At 41.3% G+C, this 19,886-nt stretch overlaps 1 protein-coding gene across 2 annotated transcripts in view; it reads right to left on the bottom strand.

Annotated features, from left to right (window-relative positions):
- The window catches only part of SLC27A6 (solute carrier family 27 member 6), an 87,515-nt gene that overhangs the window by 51,201 nt on the left and 16,428 nt on the right, over positions 1–19,886 (bottom strand). For both annotated transcript variants that reach the window (XM_075543097.1, XM_075543098.1), the window contains 2 exons: positions 8,747–8,950; positions 1,691–1,849 (listed from right to left, as the gene is read on the bottom strand). In XM_075543097.1, the coding sequence (XP_075399212.1) occupies positions 1,691–1,849; positions 8,747–8,950 (363 nt within the window). The remainder of the gene's footprint in view (positions 1–1,690; positions 1,850–8,746; positions 8,951–19,886) is intronic.

The raw sequence follows: 19,886 nt of genomic DNA, 5'->3' as shown, positions 1-19,886 counted from the left end.
TTCACATTGATGTGATTTTTTTTATTCTGGGTGGGTGTGATCTTATTAACCTAAAAATTAAACCCTATTTGCAAACAAGATCATATCTAAAGATATAGGAGTTAGAATTTCAAGAAATATTTGTCAGGGGTGGTGGTGGTGGGGATGACAATTTAATCCATAATGCCAACTAAGTCAAGAAATAATTCTGAAGATCTTATGTGCCAGATGTTCTACTTACTAATGATATATATTAAGGAAAGTTTCCTCATGCCTGAGAAATGATGATCATATCAGTGGCCTATTGTGACCTAAAATGGACAGCAAATGATACCATTTGTCATGCCCTTGTCAGAGAACATCACCTTGTGTCCCTCCGCCCTTATGAGATGAGTTGGATAGCCAGTGATGGGTAAGACTGGGTGCCCCTGACACCAACCTAAGACAGGCCTTTGTTCGCCTCCACCTAAGGTGGATAAGATGCGTTCACAGAAGCCAAAGACGGGTAAGGGTCAGAGCTGCACCTGGCAACCTAAGACAGGCACAACTCCCTAAGGGTATCTCTCATTTCCTAAATACATAAAACAAAAAAGGAGGACCTGTTGGGAGCCGATAGCCAGTAAGACCTTGGCCTCAGACACGTAGCAGAAACTTGACCGCTTTCTAACAGCAAGGCTTTGTTTCCTGCCCAACTCCGCCCCCACATTCCAAGCTACGTGCTCAGTAGCATGGGCAGTTGCGATAACTGACCTTGTTGCCATTAGTCAAAGTACTGAGCACCTATTGAACTGCAGATATACCATATTAGGAACATAGTGATAAGTCCACCTGGTATGCCTTAATTTGCATGCGGACGTCACCACGATTTCTTTGAGTACTGTTGCTCAGCCTTTGTACCTTATTAGGAACATGTGGCTGATTGGTTGTTGTACAGTAAAAAATGTGCCTCCCACTTCCTTCTCTGTTGGCGAAATAAACGGGCTTGATCAGCACTTGTCTTGCCCCACGTCTCTGTGTCTTTTTTCCATGCAGGTTCGTTGCCCCTCCGGGTCACCGCGTGAGTATCTCGCTGGATGAGAGCCACACAGGGCACCTGACTTTTGTGGAGGATTGTATAAAAGGAACGAAATAATACATTCTTAAAAGTGCCCCAAAGCTCTGTCTTGGAATAAATGGAATTATCAGAAATCTCTTTTTTTTTTTTCTGCATCACTGGAGAAATTCTGTCACTGAGCTGCACTGTCAGTGAAGGGTATTATAAGCAATAGCCTGTTGGAGTTCATTTGTTTTATGAGTTTGGGGGATAAAGTTGCACACATTGTTCTGCATACATATGAATGCTGCACATTAGGAATTTTATTCTCCTAAGCAACTGTACTTCCTAAAGTACAAAAATAAGAATTAAGTAAGAAAATTATGTAAAATTATGCAGAAAAAATTAGCAGGGGTAGGAAAATGAAAAATCCACACGTGAGGCATAGATTATTCACAATAACCGCATTGCTAACATCCCAGGGAACTGCTCTTTCCACTCCAGGAGCACACTGACTATGCCGGGAAATGGTCTCCTTTGAATACCTAGTATGTTACAAGGATCTAATATGCATATGATCACCGTGACTTCTATTTGGAAGGGGTCAAATTTTAAGTGAACACAAGTTGTAATCATTTGACATTTTGAAAATTTATCACACAGAAAATGAAAACTTACCTAATTCAATACATCCACTAATGCCCAGGAGAGATCCTGCACTGTGATACAGAGGCAGCGTTATATAAATGATATCGTCAGAAGTACAACCAAAAGCCCACAAGCCAGCGGCGCCCCTGATAGACTGCATCTGAGTGATCACAGCCGCCTTGGGCAGACCTGGAAAGAAAGGGAGGGGGAAAAATGTGAGTGGGTGTGTGTGAAAGAGCCCTAGTGACTCTGTGGGGTAAGTGTTAGACTGCTAATCTCACATTTGGCAGTTCAAACCCATCAGTGGCTCCGTGGAAGAAAAGCGAGGTTGGCTATACTCATAAAGATTTAAAGTCTCAAAAACCCCGGTGAAGGTTGCTATGAGTTGGAACTGACTCCATAGCAATGGGTTTTTATATGTGTGTGCAAATAATAGAAATAACCAACATAACTCCAAACTCACTGCCATCAAATCAGTGCTGACTCATAGCGGCCCACTGTGGATTCCCAAAACTTTAACTATTCACAGGTATAGAAAACGCAGTCTTTCTCCCAAGGAGCTGCTGGTGGTTTTGAATAGCCACCCATGAAGATCATGTGCCAGTGCATAACCACGACACCACCGGGGGCTCTCAATGGAAAGAAATGTTATGTTAATATCATGTACAATACAGCAAATGAGATAGGATATAGTCAATTATTCTGGATCCTTTGTAAAAGGGGTCACGCATGTGTGAACTACTATTATTATAATTTCTCCAATCCAAGCTCCATCCCAAAAGATGAAAACTAAGAAATGTGTAGCATTTGAGATACTGCAAGTTTCAAAGAGCTTTTCTGCTCTGGGAATGAGCCCCCAAATGCCCTAAACTTGGAGGTGACTCCCCAAACAAGGAAAATCATAACATAAGCCCTATGTGGTTATGACTTAGGCTGCTAACTGCAAGGTAAGACGTTCTAAACCACCTGCTGCTCAGCAACGAGAACGAACTTTCTACTCCCCTAAAAGGTTACTGTCCTTGAAACTCACAAGGCAGTAATGATCAAAAAATGTATCACCTCGACATTTATCCTAACTAAAATTCACTGATGTACATTTATCTATTTTCTCAAAAGATGTGTCCAAGGCTATTTCTGAAAGACAAACACTCCTGAACGAGTTCATTGTCATCCATGTTCATGACAATTTCTCCAATCTTTCTCATCAACGTCATGTATTAAAATGTTGAGTAAAAGCATCAATTATTTTTCTTACATTCAGAGGTACTAACTTCTCTACTTTGTTTTGCTTTAGAGAAAGTCGTTACCTGTACAAATATTGTCTACTACTTAAAATGCTCCTGTAGTTCATCCTAACTCAATTTTAACTTTTCTTTCAAGTGGAATCTTGTCTGAAAAAGGGTGAGGTGGAGGAGGAGTATGCTCTATCTGGTTAGTTCCCACCTACATGCTTATGCAACCCCTTCAAACACTTTAAGGAATTAATTTGGCATGTCTTCCTCCCTAATTTGGTAATCTCTTAGTGAATAATGATCTCATTAACTTATATACTACCATATGAACTCAGTTGACTTCTTAAAAATAAGAATACCACAAATATGAATGAGTCATTTGACAAAGAAAATTGTCCAAAGATTAGTGGGAGTCTGGCTTTGAAAGAAGGATATATGCATTAACACTGTATTTTAGCTTTTTCTCTTAGAGACTTAGGAAGCACGTTAAGGTATTAAAGGTACTAAGAGGCCCAGCAGTGCAAAAGCATTAGCTTCTATGTCGCTGGTGCTTCTCAAACTTACATAGCTATAGAACCCCTTCTCAATGTTTAATTTTCTTCTAAGGCAGGAAGGAGCATTCTATGGAATTCCTTTGGAGAAATGCTACTTGAGATGATCTCTGAAGTCTTTTGTTTCCTAAATGTTCACAATTCCATGCCATTGGCACTCTGGCATGTGCCCACATCTGAGTAGGCCACAGGGATCCAGTCCAGACGAACAGATGGGAGTGAGGGTATGTAGTTGAGGACTGGAAGGAAAAGCGGGTAGCGCCACGGTCAGTGGCCCCAGCCAGAGAGAAAACAATATCTAGAATAAGAATTATAAGGAGCAGCGGATAGAATCAAGAGGGAAAAATAGTCAAAGAGAAAAAAAAATCACATTAGAAAGTGGGACAATTTTAAGGTGATAAAGAATCCGTAAGTTCATGAACTTATGGTAGCTTGTACATTGCTGGAATGCTGGAAGCTAGGGACGCCTTTTGTGGAAGACATGCATCCAGATTGTTCCTTAGAGACAAGGATGGCAAGACTTCATCTTGCCTACGTTGGACATGTTCTCAGGAGAGGACATTATTTTTGATACAGTAGAGGGGCAGCAAAAAAAAAAAAAGGAGAAAAGCCCACAGCAAGACAGATTGACACCGGTGTCAACAACAGACTCAGGTATAGCAGCGATTGTGAAGAAGGCGCAGGACCAGGCAGTGTTTCATTCTGTTGTGCACAGTGTTGCTACGCAGAAGGGACTCACTTGCTGGCACCTACCAACAACAGGTGGATGGAGAACAAGAACTGAAAGGAAATGGACATGTAGAACAGATGGTCGTGGTAACAGGCTCCCTGGTGTTTTCATTCACCATTACTTGAAAGGGAGTCCCTGGGTCGTGCAAATCATGAATGTGCTGGCTGATAACCAAAAACGTGGAGAGTCCTCCACTCAGAAGAAACATTTGGTTATCTTCTTTGGGGGGGGGGGGCTTCAAAGCCCTAAGAGCACAGTTCAAGTCTGACACAGATGGGAGCACCCTGAGTTGGAACTGATTCTCTGGAAATTAGTGGGCCACTCGTACAGGGGTGCGTCAATGAGTGGCTATTTTGCCCAATGTTATAGGACTTTTCATATAGATTTTTGAGATAGTCTAATCAAGTCCAAAGAGTACTAACAGAAGGTGAAGTTGGTAGACAAAAATAATGGGATTGGAAATGGCCCCAGCAAACTTTTAGAAAAGTAGATGGCTTAGTGTAGTGACAAAGAGCAAATCCAAGAAGATGAAATTCAAGGTGATTCTCCTAAGAAAACTTATCAGAAGAAAACTGATTTGACCCCTCAGAATGCCAGAAAGGCTCAGAAACTGGGGTACTGGGCATCCAGAAAGCCTACGTTCTATTAATGTAGAACGATAAATAGCATAATTGGTATAAATTCTACATACGAAGAAGTATTCAGAGTCTTAGATTGCTTCCTTCACCCACATAAAGACTCGACATTTACTTTATGAAGAAGATGAACCTCTGGAAGCAACAGGAACCATAGAGTGAAAAACTCAGAGATTGAGGGAAAGGCTATATCACGCTCCACCTGCTCTGTAACACTGACTACAGAGACATTGTAAGCAGGCTGCTACTCTTCACAATTCTTGCTGCAGGAGCCCTAGTGGTGCAGTGGATTAAGAGCTTTGCTGCTGACTACAAGGTCAGCAGTTTGAATCTACCAGTGGCTCCGAGGGGGAAAAAAAATGAAGCTTTCTGTTTCCATAAATATTTACAGTCTCAGAAGCCCCAAAGGACGGTTTTACTCTGCTCTATAGGATCACTATGAATCAGAAATAACTCAATGACAGTGAGTTGGAGTTGGTTTGAAAACTGAAAGATACTGATAATCACAGATCCCTTGCCAGGCAAGGAAGACAATCAGCCAGCACATTTCTAGTCATTGTTTGATCTGCTCTTTGGCTCTTGAACTTTTCAATATGAAGTGACAGTCAAAAGTCATCCTATATTTGAATAAATTCTCAAGAATAAAATATACAGATCCATATAGGAGGGGGTACTCCTCCCCCACAAAATGGAAAAAAGCTCCCTTGGGCAGAGCTTTTGTTGTACGCATTTCTCACACTAGGCAAGATCCACAAATTCACTGAGGTAGTGCACCCAGTGGCGTGGCCTGGGAAAGTTCTCTCTAGTGACACTGAATTTCTTTTCATAAAAGCAGTTTTGCCCGAGCTTCATTTTAGTGATGGCCAATTTCAGAGAACAGTATGCAGCTGTGAATTTTTATTTCCTGCTCAGGACAAATGTCACAGAAATTGTACTAATATTGCACCCAGCTTATAAGGACAGTGCTTTGAGAAAAACTCAAGTGTATAAGTGATTTTCTCATTTCCAAAAAGGTGAAGTGTTGATTAATGACAAACCTCATTCTGGGTATCCTTCAGCTTCCCGAATGGATGAAAATGTCCACTCAGAGTGCATTTGGAGTTCATTCCACCAGGTCAGACGATTAATCAAGCTTTCTATTTAAGAAAGGCCTGATTTGTGGCAGACAGGGGACTGGTTTTGCCACCACGACAATGTACCTGCTCACACTGCCATCTCAGTGCGACAGTTTTTGATGAAAACAGCATTCCTCTTTTGCCCCATGCACCTGACTCATCTGACCTCATTCCATGTGACTTCTTTTTGTTTCCTCAAAGGAAGAGGGACATGAAAGGAGAGTGATTTGATGACGTAGAAGAGGTGAAGAAAAAAAAATGAGGGAGGGGCTATCAGCCATCCAAACAGATGATGTTTGGAAAACAGAACGTTTCCAAGAATGGAACCAAAGGTTAGACAACTGTATTAAGCGTAATGGTGAGTACTTTGAAGGTGATAAAGTTGTTTTGTAAAAAAATTTTTTTAAATACATAGCTTTGAAAAAATAATTCTGGTTGTTTTGGCATCCCCTCATAGTCTTATGCTGACTCTATTCTTTTCACTTATTGGCTCATAGTACTTGTTGACTTACAAGTATATTATCAGCCAACAAGTGAAAAAAGGTTGAAGAAAACAGACAATACAGGTGGAAGATATTTTCAACAGTAATTACCCTGATGGTGTAATTGGCTACATATTGGTCTGCTAACCTTGAGATCCACAGTTCAAAACCACTCGCTGCTCCAGGGGAGAAAGCTGAGCCTTTCTACTTTTGTAAAGAGTTCTCATCTCAGAAATCCAGAGATATTGTTCTGTTCTGTCTTCTGGGGTTGCTGTGGGTGCAGACCAGCTCTATGGCAGTAAGTTTGGGATTTGGGGTTTGTTTGTTTTCTGTAACTATGAAATAATTCAAGAATAATGGATTTAAAAGGAATATTCAGAGAGCACACGGATAGGAAACTAAGTATCTTCAAAAGTAAACAAAAAGAGAGAAAGAAAATGAGACAGAATGGGTTGGGGCTCACACTAAATCCTAGTTCCAATTTAAGAACAATTAGTTCTTACATCATAGTCCTGCTTTGGAGGGGAACACAGAAGATATGGGTACAATAGCAAAATGTGATGAAAAAGTCAGATGGTGCCCAGCTATCAGATAAAATAGTGTCTGGGGTCTTAAAGGCTGGTTTCCAAACAAGCAGCTATCAAATAAGATGTCCATGTGGAAGAAGCACTCCAACATCAGTGACCCAAGGACTGTAAATCATAGAATCTGAAGCTGACGGAAGAAATAGTACCAGAGCCTAAACTGGGAGATTCCGGTTTGCAGAAGGCTGTGCATGACAGTGGAAACCCGAGAGACACTTGTGAGATCGACACAGGAAAGAAGCCTCCAGTGATTCTGTGCTTACAGTGCTGGGAAATAAATCAGTCTCATACAAAATAGTAGCAGTGCTATTGCTTTTCCTGAAAAGGCCTAAAATACTTTGGTGTTAATACTAAAGAATCAAACATGGTTACAAGTTCTAGTCTGTTCTTTGGTAGAGATGGACCCTAATAGAAGACCAGGGTCAAGTGTGGCTTTTCATAAGGAAACTAACATAAACATATTAACTACTTTTGATGGTAAGTTTTCCAACTTATCATTTTCAAGAATGTACTCTCCCTTTCAAAGTTCAGTGTCAGACTGACTTGATGCTGATAGAAGGCCTGCTAGCGTTTTCCAGTTAGCCGATCAAAGCTGTTCTAATCAGAGGCAAACATCTAGCCCACTCTCCAGTCCAAAATAACTCGCTGTCACCCTCCAATCAATGAAAACAATTTTTAAAAATTAATTGAAGAAAAAATTTACTTCAGTAATACAAGTAATATTATTTCAAACACTATTTGTACACAAGAAATTAGTAACAGATATCTTAATGCAGTTGAGTCAGACTTAACCACCTTCAATCTGATTACAGAAGTCTGTTGAGTTTAACACAGAGACTGCTCATTTTTTCCCCTAAGGAATCGCTTATGTTTAACAGTTTTGTTTTGTTTTTCAATTCTCAGGCCATATATCTATTCCTTTTAGTTACCTAAAATAAATAAAATCTATTTACATGATTTTATCTTGTATCTTTTCCAAAACTTAAAATGCTCCCAAGTTTTGCTGTTTTTCCTGTTAAAATTACCCTATGGAAAAAGGGGAGCAGGTAAGGGGGCTTCATTATAATTCTACTTGGATTATGTTTAGCATTTAAGATTTGACACAACTGACGCAGAATTGTTTTAAAGATTATTATTTACATACTTCTAAATCCAGAAGGATAATTGGTAATTATTCCAAGTAATCTCTTCAATTTTTTTTTTTCTACCAGAATCTGAGAGCCAGAGAAGCTGATGTCTTGGTCAAAGATCACACACTGAGTAACTGAGCTGAAAGGATCTAACTCTTCAAACATCTCAGTAACCTTTGAGCTGAACCAAGCCAAACAGGTTGCTGTGGACTCTGCTCGGCCCCATAGAAAACTGGAGGGTAGAAGTACCCTCCCTGCAGTTTTCAAAACTGCAGTTTTCAAAAGAGCTGTGCCCTTTGGGAAATAGATTGCCAGGCCTTCCTGCAATGTGTCTCTGGTGTGGATTTAAAGCACCAAGCTTTCTGTTAGTAGCCCGGAGCCATTTTGGGCACACAGGGACTCTGGCCCATTATTCTAACATAACAAACCCTTTAAGGATATCTTATCCAATGAGATAAAACCTCTCTGAACATGGTGACTTGCCAAGTCAAAGCAAATCTCATTTCATGGACATTTGAAATGTCTGTGATGTGAGCAGCTTAGGTCTTTGGCATGCACGCTTTCTCCTATGCTTTCAAATGACAGAAACCTGCCAGAGGCAGTTTTTCAGGGAGAGGTTGCTCGTACCTGTTGTTCCCGAGGTGAAAATATACAGATACTTTGCTTTAAGCATAGAGGTGGCATGGTGTCTGGGCGGTACCGGCTCCTCGGACGCTGTGCGCAATTTTTCCTTGAGTGAAATCACACCTTGTGGGACAGACTCTTTCATCCCCCAGACAGTGATGTCTTCTGGGACACTTGGCAGGATTTCTTCTACAGTCCCAAGCAAATCTGAAAATCAGAGGTTTGGGGACAAGTCAATAAAACACTTAAGTCTTACTTAGTTCCTTGTGTATTTGCGATAAAGGCCAGTTGGCACAGGGAGAACATGTAAATACGCTGATTCCCCATGTTTAATGAGTAATGGCAGAGTCATCTCATGGTTTTGTTTTAACCTGCTGCAAATGAAATCTGTTTATCACCTGTTAAATCAATGTGGAAAGGTCAAGTAAGAGAGAACTTTGAAAACTCCATTAGCTAGAATATATATATATTCTATTTTTATTTACTTATTTATTTTAAACTCTGGATTGAAAATCAGGCATTCGGGAGGAAGAGGGCCACTGCTTTGGCAAAGCCCTTCTGCAGACTAAGCAGCGAAAGCTCTCGCGACCAGGCAGCTAACGTGGGCCGCTGACCCAGAGCTCCACGTGAGCAGTCATGAGGCAGACAGCAAACCACTGTCCGCTTAGGAGCAGAGTCACAGCAGGGCAGAGGGAGTTCAAGGCTGCGGCTTTTGAAACTCTAGCACCTGGAGGAAGAACTATTAAATATTAAGGCACCCAGCAAACTAAGGAACACAAACAAAACAGAGCATCCACATTTTTCTAGAGTTATTTGTCCAAGGGAGTAAGGCATCATTCTTTCCCCCCAGAGAGACATACCATGATTTATGTGCTTGTTTTCCATTTAATAGGTATACTATTTCATACTTGAATGTTCATGTGCACGTGAATGTGATCCTTTGAATCTAAAGTAGGTATGGGATTTTTTTTTCTTTGTTGTTGTTGTTGTTAAGATAAAACTTTAAAAATGATGACAAGGTTTATTCTGCTTTGAATCCAAATTCAGACTAATGTATTAAATGTTTCCCTGGAAAGATGACTCATTATCTAATTTTCTCAAAAAGGCATCTGCCAGTCACTGCTTAGTTCCACTATAATGTGATATTTGCAACACGCATGATTTACTTCCTCAAACTCTATGACTCAAATGGATCTCTGAGAAACAGGCAAACAGGAAGTAGGCAGTTTACAAATAAAACCTGGGAGGCGATGACAGTTAGTTGGCATCTCAAGGTGGGGGCAAGGGAACTTGATTTGGAACTTTTAATGTTTTATTAAACTGAACTTCTGTGACAAATCAAAATAAAATCAAATGTGAAAGCACAGACAAAATACTTTGGCAAAAAGGAGAAGTGAGAAGCCATAAGGCATGCTGGGAAAAGCTAGCCATCGTGGGGAAAAGGCCAGACATGCAAACTCTATTGATTTTCCCTTTTAAAAACTTTCAGTTATACATTTTATTTTCATGACTCTTGTGAACATATAAGCATAAGACACTGAACTGAATCATGTTACTACATTAACTTCAAATCCCTAGTCTCAAATTATAAATTAACAGCACAGACTTTTAGATGTTCCTCATGGTATTATATCTAAATAGGGAAAATGAGTAAAGAAAATTACAATGTGATTATAAGTGACTCAAATCTTTGTTGGATCCCCCCAATTACCATGATCTGAATTCTACCTTGCAGGACTGGATACGGCAGAGGTTGTACACTGGTGCATATGGGGGCTGGAGGCACAGGGAATCCAGGGTGGATGATACCTTCAGGACCAGGGGTGTGAGGGGCGATGCTGGCAGAGTGGAGGATGAGTGGGTTGGAAAGGGGGAACTGATTACAAGGATCCACATGTGACCTCCTCCCTGGGAGATGGATGGCAGAGAAGGGGGGGGGGAGACTCCGGATAGGACAAGATATGACAAAATAACAATGTATAAATTACCAAGGGCACATGAGGGAGGGGGAGCGGGGAGGGAGGGGGAAAAAAAGAGGACCTGATGCAAAGGGCTTAAGTGGAGAGCAAATGCTTTGAGAATGATTGGGGCAGGGAATGTGCGGATGTGCTTTATACAATTGATGTATGTATATGTATGGATTGTGATAAGAGTTGTATGAGCCCCTAATAAAATGTTAAAAAAAAGGGAAAAAAATCTTTGTTGGAATAGTAGTTTGGAGAAACCGAGTATTAAGGAGAGTGATGATTTTTAAAATGGACAAATGGAAATGATCAGATTTTTAGAACCAGTGGAGGGAATTGTAGTAACCCACCACAATTCACCCCAATGTAACCATACTATGTTAATTCACTCAAGTGCAGTCATTTGGTCTTGACCCATGTGTGGCCACATTGCAACTACTGTCCTTCCTTCTGTAACCACTGGTGTCTGTAACTGCTGACGCACTGCCGTTTAATGTTGCTGGTAAACCCCTACCTGTTTTATTTTTATAAATTCCTATATTTCCATATATCATGATGCCACCTGCCCTTGTGCCGTGTTCATCCCACAGTATAAAAACTCCCCTCTTTAAGAATTTGGGGTTCAGGGAAAATTAGGTTCTTGCAGCCCCTTGTCCACCAGCTAATACAGGCTTATTAAAGTTGTGTGGGCTAATTGATCTCGCTCCAGTACTACATCATAATTTCTTTTCCTGGATATAAAATTAAATTTATTTGCCCTAAGATATTTAGAAGAGTCCTGGTAGGGCAGTGGTTAGGCATTTGGCTGTAATCCACAGGGTGGGCATTTTGAAACTACCAGCAGCCCCGAGGAAGAAAGACTGGGCTTTCTGCTCCTGTAAATGGTTAGAGCCTCGGTAAGCCACAGGGCAGTGGCTATGAGTCAGCTTTGACTCGTTGGCAGGGAGGTGACACTTAGAATTCCTAGGAAGATTTTTTTCCCCTAAGCACATTATTTACATCTTCAGTGGTAGCAGGAAAGAGTGGGTGACCAGTATGAAGGTTGTTATTAGTTTCCCTTGAGTCTCTTCTGACACATAGCACACAACAGACCGAACCACTGCCCAGTCCTGCGCCATTCTCGCGATTGCTTCTATGCAGGAGCCCATTGCTGCAGCCTCTGTGTCAATCTGTCTTGTTGAGGACATTCCTCTTTTTTACTGCCCCTCCACTTTACCAAGCATGATGGTCTCCAGGGATCGGTCTCTCCTGATACCACGTCTCCAAAGTTACTGACTTTAGAGAAAGATGGAAATTGAACTAAAGAAAATGAAAAGTCAAAAAGAAGTGAAAGAGTACTGATTCATCTGAATCTCTGTTCATAATAAAATGAAGTTTCCATGTCCTTTAAAAAGTAATAAGTCCTTAAGACCCCAGATGCTATATCTTTTGATGGCCGAGCACCATCAGTTTTCTTCACCACATTTGCTTATGTACACTTTTGTCTTCAGTGATCATGTCAGGAAAGTGTGCATCACGGAATGCCAATTTAACGGAACAAAGTGTTCTAGCATTGAGTAAGTACTTTAGTGGAGGCCCAATGTCCATCGGCTGCCTTAATAGTAAACCTATAAATATATACACATAGATCTATTTCCCCACCATCCTATATAAATATATTTACATATATACATGCCTGTATATGTACCTCTATAAAAGTCCTTTGCCTCCTAGTTATTTCCTCTATTTCCTTTTACTCTCCTCTTGTCTCACTTCACCCAAATGCTCAACCTTCATTTGGGTTTCAGTAATTTCTCTTGGTTACATTGCCCTTGATGAGTCCCTATCAGGCCACTCACACCCCCCTTGCCACAAATTTTGGATCACTTGTTGCTCCCTTGTCCCTGGGTTGGTCAACACCACCTCTTCTTCCCCACCTTCCCCTCTCCCGTGTCACCCCAGAACCATTGGTCCCATTGTTTGCTCTTCCAGACTGTTCATCCAGCCTATCTTATCTAGATAGATCTGCAGAGATAATAATATGCACCAAAAAACAAGGCATAGCAAGAAAAAGCAACAAAAGAGAAAACAATGATGACAACAACAAAGAAAACCAATAACCAAGAAAAGAATAAATAAATTTAAAATAGCAATAAATAAAAAGGAAAAAAACACCTTTAAATAGATCAAGGTCTGATTTTTGACCTCTAGGCAAGTCCTCCAGTTAAGTCTGATGGGGTGCCATGCGCTGGCCCCAAAGTCTATCCTTTGCACTCCCTCAGGAGCTCCCTCCCTGTTTTGCCTCCCCCATTGCTCTGCTGCACGCCCTTAGTGTTCTGTCTTGGTGTGGTGGGGCCAGATTGGGCAGATCCCGGTCTTGCAGGTAAACAAGCAGCCATCTAGCTCAGAAGCAACTAAGCCCACATGGAAGAAGCACATCAGCCTGTGTGACCACGAGGTGTCAAAGGGATCAAGTATCAGACATCAAAGAACAAAAAAAACTTATCATTGTAAATGAGCGGGAGTGCAGCGTGAAGACCCAAAGCCCATCTGTAGGCAACTGGACATCCCCTTACAGAAGGGTCGTGGGGATGCAGGGTGGCAACGATGAAACACACAACTTTTCTCTAGTTCTTAAATGTTTCCTACTGCCCACTGTCATGACCCCAACTCTACCTTACAAATCTGACTAGACCAGAGGATGGACACTGGTACAGATAGGAACTGGAAGCACAGGGAATCCAGGACAGATGATTCCTTCAGGACCAGTGCTGAGAGTGGCAATACCGGGAGAGTGGAGCGAAGGTGGGGTAGAAAGGGGGAACCGATCATAAGGATCTACATATAACCTCCTCCCAGGGGGATGGACAACAGAAAAGTGGGTGAAGGGTGGCATTGGACAGTGTAAGATATAAAATAATAATTATCAAGGGTTCATGAGGGAGGAGTGAGTGGGCAGGGAGGGGGGAAATGAGGAGCTGATACCAAGGGCTCAAGTAGAAAGCAAATGTCTTGAGAATGATGATGGCAACAGATGTACAAATATGCTTGATGCAATGGATGTATGTATGGATTGTGATAAGAGCTGTACAAGCCCCCTATAAAATGATTTAAAAATAAATAAATAAAGTATTAAGTCTTGACACAACCTTAAGCAGGTAGTCTCATCTTACTCCTTTATAGAGACCAGTGGGTTCCAACTGCTGAAATTGCAGTTAGTAGCCTGACTCATATCCAATTACACCACCAGGGCTCCCTGACATAGCATGTGTTTAACTACTTCAATTGCAGTTAGTAGCCAGACTTGTATCCAATTACACCACCAGGGCTCCCTGACACAATATAGCGTTTGTTTAAATACTTGTCCCATGGACTGCCTCAAGAATCAACAGATCTGTCTTGGAAGAAACACAGCCCGAAGAATGCTCCTTAGAGGCAAGGAAGGCGAGACTTCCTCTCACATACCTCGGACATGTTGTCAGGAGAGAACACTCCCTGGAAAAGGACACTCTGCTTGGTAAAGCCGAGGGCGGGACGAGGAGGAAGGCCGTGGGACAAGATGGAGAGATACATACAGTGGCTTCCCCAAGGGGCTCAAACATACCAATAATTATGAGGATGACGAAGGAGCAAGTGGTGTTTCGTTCTGTGTACACAGGGCTGCTGTGAGCTGGAACCTCCTTGGCCACACCTGACAACAAGTGATGTTGTTTTTGTTATGTGGCGCCATCGAGTCAGTTCTGACCCACAGTAACCCTGTGCACAACAAAACAAAATAGTGTCCAGACCTGCGCCCCGGTCACAATTGTTCCTATTGCCTGAGCCTATTGTTGCCGCCGCTCATTTGCTCCTTTGCTGCCCCCTCCACGTTATCAAGCAGCAAGCTCTTCTCTGGAAGCTGGTCTCCCCTGACATGTCCAAAATATGTAAGACAAAATTCTGCCGTCCTTGCTTCTAAGACACACTCTGGCCATACTTCTTCCAATACACATTGGCTTGTCCTTTCAGCAGTCCATGGTACTTTCCATAGTCTCCTCCAGCACCACACCAATTCAGATGCGTGCATTTTTTTCAGTCGTCCTGATTCAATGTCTAACTTTCTTTTTCTTTGGGGAGGGGGGGTTTAACCTATGTTTTTTTAAAAAAACATTTTATTAGGGGCTCATACAGCTCTTATCACAATCCATACATATATATACATCAATTGTATAAAGCACATCTGTACATTCTTTGCCCTAATCATTTTCAAAGCATTTGCTCTCCACTTAAGCCCTTTGCATCAGGTTCTCTTTTTTTCCCCCTCCCTACCCGCTCCCCCCTCCCTCATGAGCCCTTGATAATTTATAGATTGTTATTTTGTCATATCTTGCCCTATCCGGAGTCTCCCTTCCCCCTCCCTTCTCTGACTTCCATCTCCCAGGGAGGAGGTCACATGTGGATCTTTGTAATCAGTTCCCCCTTTCCAACCCACTCACCCTCCACTCTCCCAGCATCGCTTTCACAAGCACATGAGGCAATGGAAAATACATGGCTTGGGTCAGGCACACCTTAGTCCTCAAAGTAACATCCTTGCTTTCCAATATCCTGAAAGCTATCTCATGCAGCACATTTGCCTAATGCCACATGTCTTTTGAGCTCTTGACGCTGCTTCCATGGGCACTGATTGTGGAGCCATGCAAAACAAAACCCTTGACAACTTGAATTGTTCCTCCATTTGTCATGATAGTTACCTACTGGTCCATAGGTGAGGAATCTGGTCTTCTTTATATTGAGCTATAATCTAGACTTGAAGCAAATGCTTCAAGTCGTCTTCACTTTCAGCAAGCAAAGTTGTGTCATCTGCATATATCAGGTTGGTAATGTCTTCCTCCATTCCCGATGCCACACATCTTTCCTGATTTTAAACCATACAGTGTTCACCCAAAGAACTTCTAAGAAACCTGACAGTGTTTCATGGAAATTTACTCTTTCATGAAGTCTAATGCCATCAGAATCGGTAGAACTGCCAGCACCCCAAAAGAAGCATTTGGAAAACCGTAAGCACCTTTGTTTGTGCTTCTGGCATGCACACCGCAGGTACTAAATCGATGTCTGCTTGCCAAAATTAACCCTGCTCTGTGGAGTCCACCATCGTTTCAGGTCTTTATACAGGAAAGTAAGGCAGTTTGAATTTCTCATTTCAAACACTGCATTCTTTTAAGAAGCGCATATTTCTTTTCCCATATGCAAGATAAATCTGCAAGCACAGAAATGGATGAAAATAGGATTTCAGCCCTAAGATCCTTTAGGAATTTGCATATAAAGTGACTCCTTACTTCTTTAGGACTATTTTTGAGATTAGAAAATCAGTGCAGTTAAAAACAACATATCCCTCTAACAACATTGATGTAAATGATAATATTTGTAGTATACTAAAAGTACATTAAATGATCTATTCTACACAATGTTATTGTTGTTGGGCGTCTTTGTGCTGCCTCTAACTCATGATAGACTCGAACTACTCTGCTACATGCAAACTACATGTAATAGAACGACATGCGAGAGAGCAGAGCTACTCTGCTACATGCGAACTACATGTAGTAGAACTAACTACATGTGAGAGCAGAACTACTCTGCTACATGTGAACTACATGTAATAGAATGACATGCGAGAGAGCAGAACTACTCTGCTACATGTGAACTACATGTAGTAGCACTAACTACATGCGAGAGAGTAGAACGACTCTGCTACATGTGAACTACATGTAGTAAAATGACATGTGAGAGAGTAGGACTACTCTGCTACATGTGAACTACATGTAGCACTAACTACATGCGAGAGAGAACTACTCTGCTACATGTGAACTACATGTATTAGAACTACATGCGAAAGAGTATAATTACTCTGCTACATGTGAACTACATGTAGCACTAACTACATGCGAAAGGGTAGAATTACTCTGCTACATGTGAACTACATGTAGCACTAACTACATGCGAGAGAGCAAAACTACTCTGCTACATGTGAACTACATGTATTAGAACTACATGCGAAAGAGTAGAACTACTCTGCTACATGTGAACTACATGTAGTAGAACTAACTACGAGAGAACAGGACAACTCCAGAAGTCTTAGGCTTTAATCCTCAAGGAATCAGATTGCCAGGTCTTTTTCCTGCAGAGTCACTAGATGGATTTGAACTGCCAACCTTTTGATTAGCAGCCAAGTGCTTAAACATTGTGCCACCAAAGTGTCCTTTACATAAAGCAGGATAATATTTTCAAGGATACGGGTGGGTGGGGTGTTTCTGTGGCTTATAACTCTGAATTCACTGAGATTGACAACTCTTTCAACTTTGTCTTATTATATTAATATATTTATATAAAATTTAGTTACAAACTTTTAAGCATTTCATGTTGCAAAACAACATTCACAAATAATGGGAAGGAAACTTCTACATCTCACAACTTGCGACAAACTGTCCCACTGCTGACAGGTCTGCCTGACAGGCCTGTCATTGAAACCAAAGGTGGGCTGTGCTTTCTAAGAATACAGATGCTTCCAGAAACAATGACCTAAAGCAATTCTTATCAAGATAGTGCTATTACTGCCTCGTATTAGGACAAGACACTGGTTTCATTATGAATGTACTGCCAGGTATTTTTATAAATAATATCTTATTAAGAATAAGTCTAGAAAATATGTATGACCTTCAGTTTAAGATAGGACCAACCAAATTGGGAGGAAATTGAAAAATTGACAAAAGGTACTCTGAGTTATTCTGGTACACTAATTTTTGTCTAGTTTCATGTTTATGGCATATTTTATTTATTTATTTTATTGGGAACTCTTACAGAGCTCCTAACTTTCCATGGTTCAATCACATCAAGAAGTATTGCATGATTGCTTCTACAATCGGTTTCAAAATATTTTCTTTCTTCTTGAACTCCTTGATATCAGCTCCCCTTTATCCCATGACTTTCCCCGCTACCCCAAGGAACCTTTATTATTATATTTTTCCTATAATAGTCAATATACCCATTCACATACAATTTTGTTGTTTGATCCATCATGTGGGGGTTATACAGTCATCAGTGCTATCTGCTTGCTAATCCCACCCCCCACCCATCCCTTTCCTGCCCTCAGGGAACCATTACTCCTCTTTCTGTTTCTGAAGGCTTCTCTATCTTGACGTTCATGTACCGAATTGCCTTAAATATACAAATGAACATATGTAAATCTAACATGATTAATAAGGTAAAAGAAATAAAACCATAATAGTAAGGGGAAGAAATATTAAAGAACTAGAGGATAGTTATATGGTTCATCAGTATTATATCTCCCCCTGGATTTATCCTCTCTTTGTGTGGCCTTTCTGAGAGGAACTGTATGATATACTTTTTAGTTATGATAACTTTATCACATTGTTTTAGCGGTGATTATGCTAGAAACCCCTCTTTTTTATCATTTGAATGGTAATATTTTATTGATTTCGGTCTTCTTTAATTATTTTTTAACAATTTATTGGGGCTCATACAATTCTTATCACAGTTCATACATATATATACATCAATTGTATAAAGCACATCTATACAGTCTTTGCGCTAATCATTTTTTTTCTCCTCTTTTCCTTTTTTACATTTTATTAGGGACTCATACAACTCTTATCACAATCCATACATATACATACATCAATTGTATAAAGCACATCCATACATTCCCTGCCCCAATCATTCTCAAAGCATTTGCTCTCCACTTAAGCCCTTTGCATCAGGTCCTCTTTTTTTTTTCCCCTCCCTCCCCTCTCCCCCCTCCCTCATGTACCCTTGGTAATTTATACATTGTTATTTTGTCACATCTTGCCCTATCCGGAGTCTCCCCTCCCCCCCTTCTCTGCTGTCCCTCTCCCAGGGAAGAGGTCACAAGTGGATCCTTGTAATCAGTTCCCCCTTTCCAACCCACTCACCCTCCACTCTCCCAGCATCGCCCCTCACACCCTTGGTCCTGAAGGTATCATCCACCCTGGATTCCCTGTTTCTCCAGCCCTCATACGTACCAGTGTACAGCCTCTGCCCTATCGAGCCCTGCAAGGTAGAATTCGGATCATGGTAGTTGTGGGGAGGAAGCATCCAGGATCTGGGGGAAAGCTGTGTTCTTCATCAGTACTACCTCGCACCCTAATTAACCCATCTCCTCTCCTAAACCCCTCTATGAGGGGATCTCCATTGGCCGACACTTGGGCCTTGGGTCTCCACTCTGCATTTCCCCCTTCATTTAATATGGTATATATATATATATATATATATATATATATATATATATATATATACACACACACACACACACACACACACACATATATATACACATACATACACACACACATATATCTTTTTTTTTTTTGCATGATGCCTTATACCTGGTTCCTTGGCACCTCGTGATCGCACTGGCCGGTGTGCTTCTTCCATGTGGGCTTTTTTGCTTCTGAGCTAGATAGCCGCTTATTCACCTTCAAGCCTTTAAGACCCCAGACACTATCTCTTTTGATAACCGGGCACCATCAGCTTTCTTCACCACATTTGCTTATGCACACATTTGTCTTCAGCGATCCTATCATGGAGGTGTGCAGTCAATGATATGATTTTTTGTTCTTTGATGCCTGGTAACTGATCCCTTCGGGACCACTCGATCACACAGGCTGGTGTGTTCTTCCATGTGGACTTTGTTGCTTCTGAGCTAGATGACCGCTTGTTTATCTTCAAGCCTTTAAGACCCCAGTCACTATCTCTTTTGATAGTCGGGCACCATCAGCTTTCTTCACCACATTTACTTGTTCATCCCCTTTGGCTCCAGCAGTTGTGTCAGGAGAGTGAGCATCATAGAGTTCCAATTTAATAAAAGAAAGTATTCATGCATTGAGGGAGTGTTTGAGTAGAGGCCCAAGGTCCTTCCGCCACCTTAATACTTAACCTTTAAATATAGACATATAGATCTATTTCCCCATCCTCCTATATACATATTTGCATGTACATGTCTTTGTCTAGACCTCCATAAATGCCCTTTGACTCCTAGCTCTTTCCTCCATCTCCCTTGACTTTCCTCCTGCCCTACTACCATGCTTCGTCGCCACCTGGGCTAGAGTATACCTCTTCTCTAAGCAACCTTACCCTTGATCATTTCCCACCAGGCCTGCCACTCCCCCTTCTCTACCATTTGGGGT

Source organism: Tenrec ecaudatus, chromosome 2 (assembly GCF_050624435.1).
Source record: "Tenrec ecaudatus isolate mTenEca1 chromosome 2, mTenEca1.hap1, whole genome shotgun sequence".
Taxonomy (NCBI): domain Eukaryota; kingdom Metazoa; phylum Chordata; class Mammalia; order Afrosoricida; family Tenrecidae; genus Tenrec; species Tenrec ecaudatus.
The sequence above is the reverse complement of the archived record's forward strand: the minus strand, read 5'-3'. Positions and strand labels throughout refer to the sequence as shown.